The following is a 16,428-nucleotide window of genomic DNA, read 5'->3' as shown; positions in this document are numbered from 1 at the left end:
GAAGAGGCTAGAGTGTCTTAATGGGAATCTGAGGAACACAACAGCAACATACAGCAAAGCCCAAGCACCAGGCTCTGGAGAAAGTCCCAGCTGCTCCCACCTTTTCTCTTTCTCCTGTCCTTTCCCAGAATCTGATTCTACCATTCTGGCTTCTTTTCACACTTGTGTAACTCTGCTCAGCCCTACCCTTTCACACAGGAGCTCATTTACTGCTCCTTCAGTAAGCAGAGAAAGGACTTTAAACACCACACACCCTCAGTGATTTACAGCTTCTGTCAATGCAGTCCAGGTTCTTAAGACACAAATTTGGTCCAGTATGAGGTTCACAGGGATTGTCCTTTATGGGCATAGGCGTGAGTGTACACAGGACCAGGTTTTTGTCTCCACTGCTCTCAAAGCTCCTAGTGAAGGACCAGACACTGACTTGGGTCCCAGTACCATTTGCTTCTTTCTGCTAGCAGTCTCACCACACTGCGAGTCCACGCACCTACATCCCTCTTCTTCATGTGGACACTGGAATTGGACCCTACAGAGAAGCAGGGCTCTCAACAAAACAGGAGAGCTGACTCCCTCCATCCTGATTTTTGTTTTCCCCTTACTTCTCTTTTTAGCAATATACTCCAGAGGGTGCTTTATCTTAAAACCTCTGTTTCAGGTGCTTGTATGTAAAAAACTCTCAAGCCACATCCCTTTCTGAAAAGAGATGTTTACCAAATTATCATTTAGAAAATTTGAGTAAAAAAAAATAATTTTGATGCTTTTGAACTGTGTGATTAAATAAACTTCCCAAATACAAGAAAAACTGAGATTTTTTTTCTGCCGTCATGACAAATAAAAGAAAACATCAAGGATCAGGTACTCACTTTGGACCGACAGAACACAGTATAAATCACTGTAGCACAAGGTATGCAGAACTGTGTCTTTCAGATCTGCCAGTGGAAGCCTACTCCCTAGAAGCAGAGTGAAAAAACAGGGACCCTGGACTCCTGAAAGCATCCCTAAATTCAGGCCCTGAGAGATGACTACCTGATTCACTGCTGTGAAGATAAAACCCTTCTTGGCAGTTTCTCCAGTTTCCAGACCTCTGGCTCATCGCTTTGTGGTTGCTCTCTAAGACTGAGCAGGGGGAGACCTTTTAACAGGGGTACGAGGAAGAGAGAGTCTCCCTGCATTCGAGATGAGCCAGCAAACACAGGCAAAGAGCAGCAGGATAGCTTGTGGTTGTACCCCTGTCTGGAGCTCAGTTTCTGAGACGTATAGGGTTGTCCTACTGTCATTTACCACCTCTGCAGTCCTCCCAGTTTTTTTGACAGGAAAGCTTTCAAGAAAAGCATGTTTTTTCCTCCCTCCCCCAACTGCCAACAACGCCATAAGCCCATCTTGAGCTCAAACACCAAATCCAGTGTTTCTTTTTCCTCCTTGTTTGGGATCACCTCCCCAAACAGCCCTGGACGCCCAGCTGTGCTACCACTAGCATCTATTAGAGGGAGAGGTTGAAAAATCTGTTATCAGCCATATCAGACGCGTGGGCTAAAAGCAGCTGTGTCTCCAGGCTAAAGAGAATAAATCATAGCCAAAACAGCCCATTTCCACCGCAGTCCATAAGGTACCTCTCCGACCATACCCTGGGAACATAGTTGCTCAGCCTTTCTTCTCAAAGCAGAAATACACATTTAAAAAAGAAAAGAAGCAAAAAATAAGAATAAAAAATGCACGGTCCAACAACTCTGAACCTCTTGCAGGCTCCTGGCCTCTTCCCCGGAGCTGAAGCGTAGAGGGACTGATATACCCCACCTTCTATCAGGGCTATGCCTTGCCCGGGCTCTTATCACCTGCCAACTCCCACCAGGCTTCTCACCTCCTCCCACGGCCCCAAAACAGAACAAAACAAAACAACCAGTCATGGCACCTCTCCTGCAGCAGCTCTCTGACAGCTAGGGCAGAGTCGGGGTGTCCTGTAACACCCCTCACCAGACAAAGCAGCTGGACCACGGGTCCAGCCGGAGTTATCGGGCACCGCGGCAGCAGAGTCTGCCCACGCAGGGCCAGCATCTCCTGGGGGCAGGAGATGGCTTTATCCACAAAGATGTAAGCAGCTGCAATCTCCTGCTTCTCAAGGTTTACTCGACACCCAGAACAATACTAATTTCCACCTTGAAGGAATGGGTATTACTTTAAAATTCCCTCTAGGAGTAATGCTGGAGCTGTCACTTGAGCAAAGTGGAATAAGCTTTTCCAGTTCCACCCATGAAGGGCTAAACCAATCCTAAGTGGGATAGCACATCTTACCGAGAATGACATTTGCCAGAAAGAGGAACTCTAGGACAAAGAGTTAAGCAGCAAGGGCAGCACATTTGAAGAAAATCTGGGAGATCCTAGAATTGAGGCTGTTCGTTATTGTCTTGCTTGAGCCCTGTGGTGGATGCACCCAAAACACAAGCTTTTCATGGGATTCTGCATCCACATGATGTTTCTGTTCATGACATCACAACCCATCCGATGAAATGGCACTGAAACCTTCAACTTGAGCTGGTCTAGTCTGGCAAAAGCACAAGCGATTCAGAACAATCGTATGGGGTATTAATTAAATCTTAGACAAGGGAGTCACTAAAGGGCAAAATACACTGTCATCTCTCACCTCGGGGTGTTTTCTGATCTTTTAATCATTTCTGTGTCTCCTGCCTGAGCCCTTCCAAGTTCAAGCCCAGATGTGCTGGTTCAGACCATGGCTTTATCCTCACCACCAGCCATAAAGAGAAGCCTAATGAACAGTATGATTGGGGCAAACAAACACGGTACCTCCCTTGCCACCTCTGCCAGCCTCCCATCATTTTTGGCTCAGTGATGTTCCCGAGCCCGGTGTGGTATGATTACTTAATAACTACCAATGGTATCCCTTACAATATCCTTTGAGAGCCCACCTTCCTGTACATACGACGTCATCAGGGAAGGAGTGCCACTAGTCCCACAGGCACCTCACCAGCTCCAGGCACAGAAGACACCAAGCCTCCTTCCCATCACCACAGGTCTGTCTGAAAGGGCTTGTACCAGTCCTTGGTCATCCTTTTCCACTGGGAACCACTAACATTCACACAGTACCGTCATGGCCACCAGCTTCTCTGCAGTGACAGTGTTTCTCAGGGACAGACTCCTCCATTCTGATTTGGGTTTAAGTGGCTCTTGCTTGCACATGACCAACCATCTAGCCAATCCCTCCTGCAGCACACTTCTGTCTTCTCCACTGCCTCCCAGTCCATGCACCTTTCCACAACCTACCAAGACAACTTGTGGCAAATCCAGGCTTGCTTCCGAGATACCAAGGGGAAGACCACACAGCCTACAGCCAAGAGCAGGTCCCTGTCAGACTTCGCCAGGATCACCACTGCATTAGATTCCTTACTCAGACCTACATTTTCAGACTGATAGGATCCTTCTTAAAACTATGTAAGACATATAATACGATTTTCTGTCCATCCAGTTTCCTAATCAGGATGTCAGGAGATACAAAAATTTAACGCAGAATTTTGCAGAATTCGATTGCCTCAATATGTCACTTCAAACAATTTTGTAACGATAAAAGTTTACCAACCGGACAGAATCTTTTTACTCACAAACTTCCATTAATTCATATTGCATGAGCATCCTTTAACAGCTGCATTTGTCCCCCTACTGCACATTGCAGTCTGCTGTGGACTGTTAAGCTGTTTTCACAAAAACTGATGTCATGTCACGCTGACTGATTTGTAGCCTCTCATCCCACCACACTCGCTTTTCTTAAACGCTGGCATAACATCAGCTTTCTTCCAGGCCTTAGGAATTTCCTCAGTGTTAAAAAACTTACTGGAAATCAGCACTAATGGACCAGAGAGATCCTCAGCCAAGTTTTCTGTTGTTTGGGGCGGGTTTTTTTTAAATACTGCGTGCAAGTAATCCAATCCTGCTGATTTCAGTTACTGCTGGAAACAAAAGCAGAATGCCACCGTCTCCATATACAGCAGAATCATCTGCCTTTCTTCAAAGCAAAAATCAGAAAAAAAATATCGAGCATTTCTTCCTCTCTTCCACACGCAAAATTACTATCCAATAATGGGTCAAATGACTGTTAACTCTGCATGTGCATTCCTCAATACAACTGAAAAAAAAAAGGAGGGAGAAATCCCAGCCAAAAGACTGCAGCTTGGCATAGTAAGTTTCCCAGTCATTACACACAGCCCCAATCCAGCTCCAGCTAAGAGGAGCTGAAATACCACCACTGGTTTCAGTAGAACCAGAGAGGGCACATTTTGTTCACATTTAGCGTACACTTAATAAAAATGATCTGCTGCAAACATTTAGCATGCAACTTAAAAATCCTCCTAATACAGCTGAAGAAATAAAGCATACAGAAAATAATTTTTATTTCCACACTTAATGCAAGTTTCAGGCCCTCAATAAGATGTCTACAGCAGCAAATTCCACTTTCAACATTTTCTGCCACTGACTAGAGCACAGTAGTTGATCTCTTTATGTGAGCTTGGGGGCAATCCTTGTTCTTTCCTTACTTGTACTTTTGATCTCTATAATATAGTTACAGTGACCGTATTAAAAACTTTATCAGAAAAAAGACTGGCTTTAGTAAAGAAAAAGCACTTAAAATATTTGAACATGGCTTTGAATCTGTGAAGATGCTGGGCAGTATTTTAATGCTCATATATTTGTTCACACTGAGCTGAGACAGCAGGATTATTTATACGTTTAAAATTGTTATCAGGCATGACAGCTAATCGGATCAGGACCAATAAAATTAGTGCTTCAGAAAACAAGCAGCATGAGAAACAAGTGCCATTTTCAATTTTCAGTATAACAGCTGGGAGTATGACTACTATGTGTGCATATATATGTATACATGTTATTATTCACCTTAAGATACCTGATTTCAGAAAGAAATTTACAAACATTTAACTAACTGCATGCAGATATCCAACATGCTACTAATGGCTGTAATGGGAACGAAGCTTAAAATCAACATAACTTTAAAAAAATAGAATAAGAAATTAAGGGAGAAAGGAAACTAGGGAAGAAAACCAGATTCCTAGACAGTGATGGAAAACAGCCCAGACACCTGCAGGCGCAAAGAAGCAAATTGAGAGGAGGAGAAAGAAACTTGGTGTGGATTAAATGTAAAGGGATTTAAGTCATTAACAACAGATCAAAGAGAACATTAGAAGGGAGGGAAGGCTTTACAAGTGTCTGAGATAGGAGACCTTGGAGGAAATATGACTGGGATAAAATCATTATGGCTCACACTAAAAATAATAAAGGGAGTAGGGCAATGGTTGGAATTAGCTGGAGTTCATGCTTGGTTATAAGCCATATGATGACAGAAACCCAAAAGGTTTCTAAAAAAGACCAACCAGAAATAACAGGAGGGCTTTTTCACTCTGTCTACCTAATATGGGATAGAAAAACTGCTATCAGGAGTGGTACAGAACCACTGTGGACACCCACTGCGCCTGGGCAAGTGTGCCAAAATCACACCCATGTGCATCACTTTTGTACACAATCGCCAGCGTTGCATGGATGCAACAACATTTGGACTCATAAAATCTGTTTCCACGCAAATGCAAATTGATCACTAACGAATCCTGTTCATGCACAACTGATAGACAGAAATGCACAGTGACTGGCACTACAGTGGCTTACATCAGGTTCAGGTGTGCCCACGACTAGAGGCACCCAAGTCAGCAAATGGTGGCCTATGCTGTAAGCCATGCACATAGTATGAACAGAGACTAGAGACAGGAACTGGAGAAAAAAAATAGACATAAAATAATCAGGCATCCAATGTCATTGCAAAGGAAGAGAAGCTCACTGCTTAACAGACTCTCCACAAGCTTTTCAAGAAAACATATGGCATAAGTGCATGAACTATGCTTGCACTTATATAAGTAAGCTATTCACAGCTCTGATTAAGACCAGCAGGTACTCAAACTCAGGAGAAAGTTTAACAAAGTTCAGGGAAAAAAAAACCATCAAGGAATTAGAAGCAGCATATGAAAAAGTGGTTCCTACAAAGGAACCTTCAAAACTGCATTTTACTCCCCATGTCATTAAGTGACAAATCTACTGAAAATGAAAAATAGGCCAACAGGCTGAGTTAGGAAGTTAGTTGATAAATAAAGCAAACGAAAGCAGTCTTTGAGGTATAAGAAAGCACAGGAAAAAAAAAAAGGGAAAAGCAAGAAGAGATGCCAGTGTTCAGTTAAGGAAGCGTGCAGTACTCCTTCACTCCCCGCTTACATCTTTTCTGAAACCAAAAAGAAAGACCCACACATTCAGATAAGTCATAATAACTGTTTCAAGGACATAGAAAGGAACAAGAGATTAGCTGCAGATAGTGTAATAATAATGTGCCCACGGATAGAAAATTCCTAGTACATCTTCTGCTCCTGCCCCATTCCTTATCTCAGTGTTCATAACGACAACTGGAAAGCACAAGCCAGCACAGATAACTCTTGAAATGTGAACGCATGTATGCAAACGCCAGCGTGAGGGAGAAAGAGCTTCCAAGGCACAAAGAACAAGAGGGGCTGCCCACCAGCCCCTCTGGCCTTTGGTGGGAAGAGAAACCCCCAGCAACCGGGGGATAGGACAAGACACACAGTAAAGTCTGTGCAGCCATCGTTCATTCAGCAGGAATCTTGCTCCAAGTGGTAGCTCTACGTCTGGAAGCCTCACCTGGAGTGGGAAAAGTCGGACAGAAAGATGCTGCAAACAGAGAAAGCCCCAGGACGACAGATTTTGGAAAACGAAAAACTAAAAAACAAACAAACAAAAATCTACTCCCAGTTCTTTAGGGGGAAAAAGCTCTTCTGAAACGTGAAAGAAGGATGGCAATACCTGCTGAGCTGTTTGTGGGTTTTCGCCTCCACCCCTCTGACCACAGGGCAGCCACAGAAGCCCTGGGTCTGAGCAGCCCTTCTCTCCCCAGGTAAGCAGGTCTGGGTAGGTCACAGCTGGTCCCATGGCATCCCTGCTCCTCCAACACGCTGCAGAGAGATCTCCCCAGCCCCTGCCCCTGGTGAACACAGCCCTGGACCCACAGCACCACTGGCACACACACACACAAAAGCAATCTTCTCCGAGGTTTTCCAAATCTTTTTACGCTAGTATTTATTTTTACACTTCGACTGAAGCTTCAGACAGAATCAAAAGCCTGAAAGGAAAAATTCTTCATTTAGACTCTTAACTCTGAAAATTGCCACTAGTTCTACCTATCACACACACCACACACACAGAGCTGCAAAGACAAGGAATGACTATTGCTTGAAAGGAGGAGCAGGGAAAGTGCAAGCTTTGCAAGCTGCAGGCTCCAGAACTGGAGAATTAACTGGAAACATCTAATCAGGGATGCAGAACCCTGTAACATTATGATTTATTTAACACAGCCAAACAATGGCCAGAGGCAATGAATCACACAAGAGATGACAAAGCTGCAGGAGATTTCCGTCATCTAGTTTAACCTGCACATTGATCAGAGTTTACCCCCATATTAATCACTTCAGATCGTAATCTAACACACTCTTAAACACCTCTCCTGATTATGCTTCACTTACCCCCTTGTCCTTATGCAGGTCACTCCGTTGCTAATTGCACTTCTAGTTAGGAGAAAAAGTGTCTACTGTCTAATTTAATTTTGTCTTTTTTAGTTTCAAGCCGTTGCTCCTTGTTATGCTGTCTCAAGCACTGTAAATAATCCCTCCCCCTCCTCCATATTATTACCTCTCAAGTATTTATAGACTGTTATATCCACCCTTAGTCTCCTTTTCTACAAGCCATACATCATTTTTGTCACCCTTCCCTCTATCCTTTCAGATTTATCTATGTCCTTTTATAATGAGATGCTCAGAACTCCTTTGCAGCGTTCCCAAGTAGGACGAAACCAAAGCAGCGGAGAAAGGCAGAAACGCCCCCCTTGTTTCACAAGCAATGCCTTTTTAAACAACTGCGAGCAAAAGACACGTGATTTCAGTAGGAACTGAAAATTACAAAGCCATGGCCACCACACCGCGAAGAGTTTCGCTCATCGCATAGCTGTACCAGTCAGAAATCTAACAAGCCTACTAGGGGAAAGTTTTAGCCTAAACCAAGAACAAATTTTACAAATAAAAACAATCCCTGAATATTTACTTAATCCAGCTTGAAAGAGATTTACAGCTGAGAAAACCATCACACCAACAGAAGACCATCTCCAGCAACTGCTTCCTGTGACAAAATCTAACTCATGCTGTGGAAATAATGCCAGTGCAAGAGAGGTAAGACACTTCACAAACTCTTAGGAGAGACACAGGCAAATGTCATTCTTTTTCTCTCACTTTAACAGCAGCCAACTGCAGTTGGCAAAACAGCTGATTATGGATGAAAAGGCACCACTTATTCACAGGTGAAGGATCCAAAGCTTATTTCTTTGCCAGCTGTTACAATCCAGTAAAAACACATCATGTTCAATGATGCTCTTTTTTTTTTTTTTTTCCAACAGAGATTTGTTGGCTGTGGGAGAAACTGAAGAAAAAGAAGGAAGCAATGGATGGGGCTGCTTGGCTCTCAGTATCTAAGGGGAGTGGGCAGGACCAGGAGGCAGCCAGCAGCTAAAACTGGTGAAGAAATAGTGGGCACAGCAGGAGAAAATCATCATCAGACAGTAATGAGGAGAGAAAGACAAAAAGAAAGAGCAGGATTATGGACCGTAACCCCTGCAGACCCACCAAGACCTCTGAGGACATGCAGCCATCATGTCAGCCCTGGCATGGGCAGGCAAAGCAGCTAATGCCTCCTTCTCCTTACTGCTCAGCCCTGCTGAGGCTGCGGCCACCTCAACCAGCAATCCTCTCCACCACTTCTCAACCCCCACGATGCTCATCTTCTCTTGAAATCTACCATAGATTTAGTCATCGAGCGCTTTTAGGTCAAAAGAGTCAGGATTTCCTTCCCAGGCTTGCAAATGCTGATCAGTATTGAGGCTGACTGAATTTCAAATTTCAGTATGTTGACTTAATGTCAATACAAAAAAAAAAAAAAATATAAAGTAGGCATTTCATAGATTCACAGAATAGTTTAGTTTGGAAAGGACCTCCAGAGGCCAGCTGGCCCAAACTCTGCCCAAAGTAGAGCCAACTTCCCAGTTGTATCATGTCCTCAGGCACCATCCAGCTGAGTTTTGAGGTTCCCCAAGGATGGAGTCTCCACAACCTCTCTCGCAACCAGGGTGTAAGCAGTCTCACAGTGAAATTTCCACGGCAGCTTCCTCATATTGTCCATCAGTTGACTAGAATGAGACTTTTTTTACAAAACTGAAACTCTGACAGTGTAGGGCACTATATGGTGAAGATTTAAAAGGATTTTCTTTCTAAAAGAAAATTTCTCGCTTTTTTTTTGTTTGAATCAGGCCATGATATCTACCAGTTATAGTTACTTCTTTTTAAAGCTTCCTTGCCTATGCAGCACAACATCTGCAAGGTCACCAATTTTTGAAACGACAATGCAGTGTCACAGAAAAGGTCAGCGCAGAAGATAACATGAAAAAAGCAAAGGAAGAGTAAAGAAGGCAAGGTAGGGTTTTCAGAGGCACCTAGGATACCGCAAATTCAAAGGGATCTCAGTACCACTATTTATTAGGCATAGGATTACTGCTGACCCCACTAGTGTCCGTATTTACAAGCAGATAAAAACTCATCTGATCCTCAAAGAGTTTCAAAGTGAAGGCAGCACCTACTGAGAGAAAGGTAAAAAGAACACTGTTTTGCTTCTGTCACACACGATAAATGAAGCAAAGGGAAATAACGAGCCCCAAGCTTATCACTCACAATTGCTGACAACTGCATGTTTAACTTGTCAACGTGGAAGTGATGCTACCAAGGCACCTGAACAACCCCGTTATTAACAACCAGCAGGAAACGGACCACTGCAGAGCACAGGAGCAGCAGCTGGCATTGACCATCAGGCAGTAATCCCCTCTATGCTGGATGCTTCTGAACTGGGACAACAGGAGCACTGGGCAGCAGACAGAAGGGGTGCTTTCCAGCAGCTTCCCATCACCAGGAGATGTATGTTCCAGCCACACCACCACCCCGTCCACCAAATGCCAAACACCACCCTCAGTCCGCGACAAGGACCTAATAAAAAGGAGGAAAGGTGAAACGCATGGTCTCCTTCCCTTAGTGTGAGTGGCTCTCACTTCAAAGGCGCTCCACCATCATGCTCCCCATTCCCCCTCCTCCCCCCGCAGTGATTTCTAAATACTAAAATGGCAGAGGTACCAAACTGACATGGTACAGGGAAGAACGCAGACTTTAAAAACTGAGTAGACCTGAAAGGCACGTTTTAAATGCTTCACCACAGGCTTTTTCCTGAGCTTTGCACACTAGTTAACCTAACAAGATGTACTTGCCCTAGAGAAGGAAGGACAACTACTTTAGATGCTCTGGCATCACGACTTTTTGCTGCTCTGTACGAATAAATGGCTTTTGCTTGCTGCAACCTGCAAGTTTTTAAGCAAAAATGCACAGAAACTACAAAATCTGTTTCCAAGAGGTTCTCCTAATGCCCTGTGACCACTGTCTGCTCCCTTCCAACTACCCTGCAAATTCCCAGTTTGAGTGGGGAAGATGCGCTCCATCCATTGTGGATGGTAAACGCACAAACCCCTACGCTGTGACCATGATAATTCATTTTTCCCCTTTTCAAAAACAGGATGTCACGAAGGCATCTGAAAAATTGTCTCCGGTCTCCCTCAGGTGTCACAATATTTCTGACCTGCTGATAAAACGGATACAGGGAGGAAAGACTGTCCCTCTGGCGCTGTGCCTGATTTGTGTGACCCCTGTGCCCATCACTCCTCTCTGCCTGAGGGAAGGACAAAAGCAAAATGGCTCGCGTGAAGCCGAAAATGTACAGGAGGAACAGGATTACCACTGCCAAAGCCCCCTCCTGCCCAGCTCCATGGGTGTCACGCAGGGCACGCTGCGCCCACTGGACCCCCCAGGGCTTGTAAGGAGCTGCTGGCTTCCTCCTCTGCCACCAAGGGCTTCACTCGCTCTGCCTGACTTCATGATTACCGTAAACTCCTGCAAAATCAGCACCTCAGCCTCCCAAACTGAGGCACCTGGACGCCACTCCCACAAGGTCTCCCATTTTGCTTGCAGATGAGGGTACTGGTAAAATGATAAAACAGCAACGCAAGAGTCCTTCGCACACCTCGTCCTGAAACAACCTGACACCTGAAACAAGAACTCCATGTCACATCCCACCCAGCAGCTTCTTAGCCAACAAAAGACCTTCACAGGCTACCAAAAAGAAAAGAAAATAAAGCAAGCATCAGAACATTTAAGCAGTATTCCTCACTGTAAGATCAGACTTTTCAGGAGGAAGCCTGTATTCTGACACCTGGTGAAGCCACCCTACAGGTCTGGCTGAACACGAAGCACCTTCTCCAGCTTCAGAGCCCACAGACAGACACTGTTGGCACTAAACCCATACCCAAGAGCACTTAACACTGCTTTCAACAGTCAAACCTACCAACATTAGCCAGGGTAGAACTTCATGCAGTGCAGTTGCTTTCCAGCCGAGCATGAATTTCTGTTGCTGCTCAGGTGCCGAAGAACAAAATTATGAACCCAACTTTTCCCAGGGTCTTCCAGGATCGTTCCGCTTCTGGTAAACAAAGTTGACCCTGTCTCAATTCTTGGCCTGGAATCACATCTCTCTGGAGATGAAGCCATGTATTTTAAATGTTGTCACCCACATACAGTTATTTAGTAAAATGCTTGAGAAGCAATGTATTTGAATTGCTCACACAGAAAAATTCACCTTAAGAAAGATGACTGCAAACCATTTACAATTGCTTCAATCAAAAATTTTCAAACAATTCCAATTACTTTAAAATTAGGCATTTTCATGTTTTTGAGTCTTCATACAAGCATGTGAATTGCCTTAAGCTTGTTTAATAATGCTTTTCATTAAAAGACCATAATTTAATTCAATTAATAAGAAATTATTAAAGTGGAATTAATAAATGAAATACCTCCACTGACATTTTAAAAACATTAAGATCAAAGCCTATGCAAATTTTGTTGACAGGACAACAATTTCATTTTTTGCCTCTCTGTATAAGCAAGGGTTTTCTTGTTCTCCTGAGTTACACACAATCTCTATACATTACTGAATATACTACTTTAATCTTTTCCATGTCTACAGACAAAGCATGCAGTAATCCAAATACGAAAGGAGTAACTGCATCGATTCAAAGGTGACACTTACATGACTGCAATAACGAAAACAAAAAAGCTAATAAAAAGCTATTTATTGTTTTATCAACCAGTTCTTCTAAAAGCTTCCCAAAGAAATTCCTCCACATTGGTGTGAAACTGCCTGCCTGCAATGGATGCAACAAATCCATCTGACATGGCTTTAAATGGCCTGCAGAACAGAGTGATGACATTTGACAGACGCACGCATGGGCTGTCCTTTTATTAGTCAATGCAAGGCACTGTCCACTACAGAAGCATCTTTTTAACTGGGAAGTACATTCACCTGTGTTATTGATATCAGCACAGACGATTAAAAAATGAAAGAAATTTCCTGCTTCTTTCCTCTATGTTTGTTTGCTTTTTTCTGCCTATACAACAGAAGTCAATTACGTTAGTTCCATTTTTATACATATTCAATTGCTGTATCTGTCAGGCATAAGCTCTGCATAGAAAAAAGCATTTTGCCTGGAGTCCTTGATTTAGCGCCTTTAAGTCCCAGTTGTGCTTAGCCATGGCTTTAGTGAACCTGCAGACAAATACTGTTTGGTTTTTGGTTGGGGGTTTTTTGTGTTGTTGTTGGTGTTTTGGTTTACCAGGGTTACACGCAGCACAGAAAGGTCTAGCAGAGTGGAAGTCGTTCATCACACCCAGCCACACAAAGCAGATGTACCACCACCCCCAGCCATGCCAGATAGGCTGGGTCAGTGACACTACCCACATACTTGGCTCCTACACAATGCTGAAAACTCCCCAGTTTTGAGGAAGATACGCAGGCAGCCAGCAGGCAGTTGCCAGGACTGCGTGGCAGGAGCAGACATTTTGGGAGAAAGGAGAAAAGCTCCTCATAAACCTCTACTTGCAGCTGTATGCCCTACCGAACTCAGTTGCAGCGCCAGTCTACGCCAAACTAATTTTGATTTTCAAGTAAAAATAATAATTTAAATATGGAAGACTGGTGCTGGGTCCATCCCAACCGTGCAACACAGTTCCTGGAGGGGGGACCCACCTGCATCAGCAGGTACACCATGTCAGCCCCTGCCCCCAGCAGCCAGCATCACCCTCCCACCACTTTACCTGGCGGTGTGCTAGCTGCCGTCGTGGCTGCACTCGAGTGCGTGGGGCTGCTGCTTTCCAACAAGAGGCAAGAGCTGCCACCGCTGCTCTTCTTCACGAAGGTCTCGGGGGCGCTGGGAAGGGGCACGGGGTGGCTGATGCCCAGCTCCTCTTCCTGAGCCTGCTGCCTCCTCAGCGCAACCTGTGGACAAGAGGACAGGCGTAGGGGCACGCTCTCTGGCTTCAGCACAATTTGTAATGGCAACAGTGAAAGACTCAAACACAACGCTGTTTTGTCCCCGTGGTAGGTACTCTCCACGTGTGGTGTCCAGGTTGCGGTCCAGCCAGTGGTTACAGAATATAAAGGAAGTTATAAAGCTATTCAAAACCAACCCCTTTTCTGCCCAAATGTATAGGAACAAACCTATGAAGTGCTGGTGCTATATCCATCTCCTTCCAACAAGGCCACATGAAGACATTAAAACTGACTGTTCGCCCCACACAGCTGCCCTTGGGCAAAGTATACCGTGAAACGCACGACCCTCCTCGCTGCGGATACACAGCTGCTGGGGATAAGAAATTCATCTGCTTGCCAGGCTCTGCTGTGTCTTCTTCATCAATGTCCAGCAGCTCTTTATGAGGGCTTGTACCTGCAATCTGCTGCTCTTTGCTGGGAATCCACCCCTTGGAGGGAGTTTCAGTGCACAGCACCCTGTGCTGGGAGAGCTAACGCGGCGGAAGCACAGCCAAGGTGGGGAACCATCCTGCGAGCACCTCATCCAGCATCACACACATTGCAGACAGCTGGCCAGACCTGGAGCAGGAGCTCCCCACTTCTTCCCCAACAGTGATGTTATTTCATGGCAAAGCCCACAGGCACTATGCAGTCTGGACCTGCTCTGGGCTAGATGACCTCCAGAGGTTCCTTCCAACCCCGTATCATTCTGTGATTCCGTGGACATGGATGCAAACAAACCCCATTCCCTGCTTCCTGGAGATAGAGAGGAGCTCTTCTGCTTCATCTGAACTGGCAGATCAATTTCACACAGCCACCTTCCCGAGCCAAACAGGGCATGCTGTCCAGCCAGTAAACACCATGCTGGGGGCTTTACGGCTACCTACCCTGAAATTTGGCAAGTGACTGATTTTGCATTTGATTCACCAGGCAGAGGATTACTGCCGTCCCCACTACAGTCTGCATACTACAATCTGTATTTGCACCTTGGAAACCCGTCCCAGATTACAGATGGGCATCATGGGCTTTTTCTTGCTGGGAATTCTCCTGGGTAACTTGGACAGGATTTCCCTCCGTTTACATGTTCAACAGCAACATTTTTCTAACATGGATGCGTAACGCCGTCAGAGAAAATAAGAACAGCTCCTGCAGCAGAGACATCCCAAACAGGGGGGTGCAGACTTGCAAACACCACAGGCAACTTCTGACTTCACAAGCCAGTAACCTTGACCTGCAAAATTCCACCAGCGCCAAGGGGCTTACTGCAGAAATATATCAAAAGGGGCAAAGACAGACTTTCAGTGTGTGACTCCTACACAGATAAGGCTCAGCCAGGGAGGCTTTCAAAACCACTTTCAAACGCTAGGCAGGGAAGAGAAACCCTCCCTCCCCCCCACCCAGGAGGGCCACCTCCAGGACCTGCTAGCAGGAGGCAACTACCACCTGACAGCAGCTGCAGGGCAGCAGCAGAACGGGCTGTGCAGAAGGGGACGCTTGTGCATGCAACACCCTGCTTCGTGCCACCTCCCCCGGGGCCCCGTCGCAAGGGGATCCACCTTTATTGATCCACGGCTCATTGATCCACGGCTCACGCTGGGCTGACAAAGTGCACGTTAACGTGGGCAGCTTCTGGGCTGCCGTGTCACCGACGAGGAGGAATTATTTAAATAAACCAACGCTTCCAGTGAGTTCAGAGTGCAGTTAGTATACCTGCACCGCATAATTAAATAAATAAATAAATAATTATTTAAAAAAATAAATAATAGAAGTGGGGAAGGATTTAATCCAGCGCTGCTCAGGCTTCTAAGATTTTGTCATTCACTTCATGCAGGGCCACCAAGCTCCAAGCACCAGCTGCCTGCAGACCGGGTCGGCAGGTCACCGCATTCACACTTGCACCCCAGCGCCTTCCAATTAATTTGTCTGCAAGGGACAGGAGAGCAGGGAACCCCACCCGCGGAGCTCAAGAAGCAGCCAGGGGCCGTTACCCTCCCAGGACTCCTCTTAACGAGGTGTTCAAGATAAGGATCACAAGGGCTAACCCAGCGGTCACGTACCGGGCTGTGACTTCGGCGGGATTACCTAACGAGAAAAGTTACTCCTAACCCACAACGGGATGCAGTTTGGGTTCTTAGCGAAGCTTACCGAGTCCTTGTTTATTTAAGATGACCCCGCTACACGGCTCTTTGCAGAGCCGCTCTATGCAAAAATCGGGAACAACGCCGTTAAAAAAAAAAAAGTGTTTTTCGAAATGCACTCAGATAATGCCAATTAGCATCGGGAAAAGTAGATATACCGAATCTGAAAACGCTAGTGGAAAATATTCTCACTAATCAGTTAGTTGGATGGCTTATTTATTGCCCAGTTTAAAACAAACAAACAAACAAACAAAAAACCCCAAACAAACCAACCCAAGAAACTCCCCAAAAAAAACCAAGTTGAAAAACCACAATCTGCCATGAACGTGAAGCGTTCCTCCCTGCAGCTTTTAACCCAGATCCGCGCACTCCCGGGGCTGCCAGCGCGTCCGGGACGGGCTCTGCCCGTTTTCCGACGGCGGTGCCTTCGGGCGGGCTGCCTGCCCGCCGCTTAAACCCTGCCCGCCGTCAGCGCACCTCCTATTTTTAGGCCAAAAAAAAAAAAAATTATATACGTATATGTAATTAACAGAGCGAAGTGTCTGATTAATTGAGGACGGCGGCGGCGCAGCTCCAGACCGGGGCGAGGCTCCCCCGGGGCCGCCCCGTCTCGCCGCCGCCCCGACCGCGGGGATCCGAGGGGCACCGAGCCCCTCCGGGGGCGGCGACGGGAGCCCTCCCGACGGACAGACGGACATTCCACCACCCCCCCAGCCCC

At 45.7% G+C, this 16,428-nt stretch overlaps 1 protein-coding gene across 1 annotated transcript in view; it reads right to left on the bottom strand.

The window, feature by feature from the left end:
• DMRT1 (doublesex and mab-3 related transcription factor 1) overlaps positions 1-16,428 on the bottom strand; it is a 62,627-nt gene that overhangs the window by 45,966 nt on the left and 233 nt on the right. The window contains exon 2 of the mRNA XM_014964835.1: positions 13,359-13,539. Within this exon, the coding sequence (XP_014820321.1) occupies positions 13,359-13,539 (181 nt within the window). The remainder of the gene's footprint in view (positions 1-13,358; positions 13,540-16,428) is intronic.

Source organism: Calidris pugnax, unplaced genomic scaffold (genome assembly GCF_001431845.1).
Source record: "Calidris pugnax isolate Ruff unplaced genomic scaffold, ASM143184v1 scaffold273, whole genome shotgun sequence".
NCBI classification, from domain to species: domain Eukaryota; kingdom Metazoa; phylum Chordata; class Aves; order Charadriiformes; family Scolopacidae; genus Calidris; species Calidris pugnax.
The sequence above is the reverse complement of the archived record's forward strand: the minus strand, read 5'-3'. Positions and strand labels throughout refer to the sequence as shown.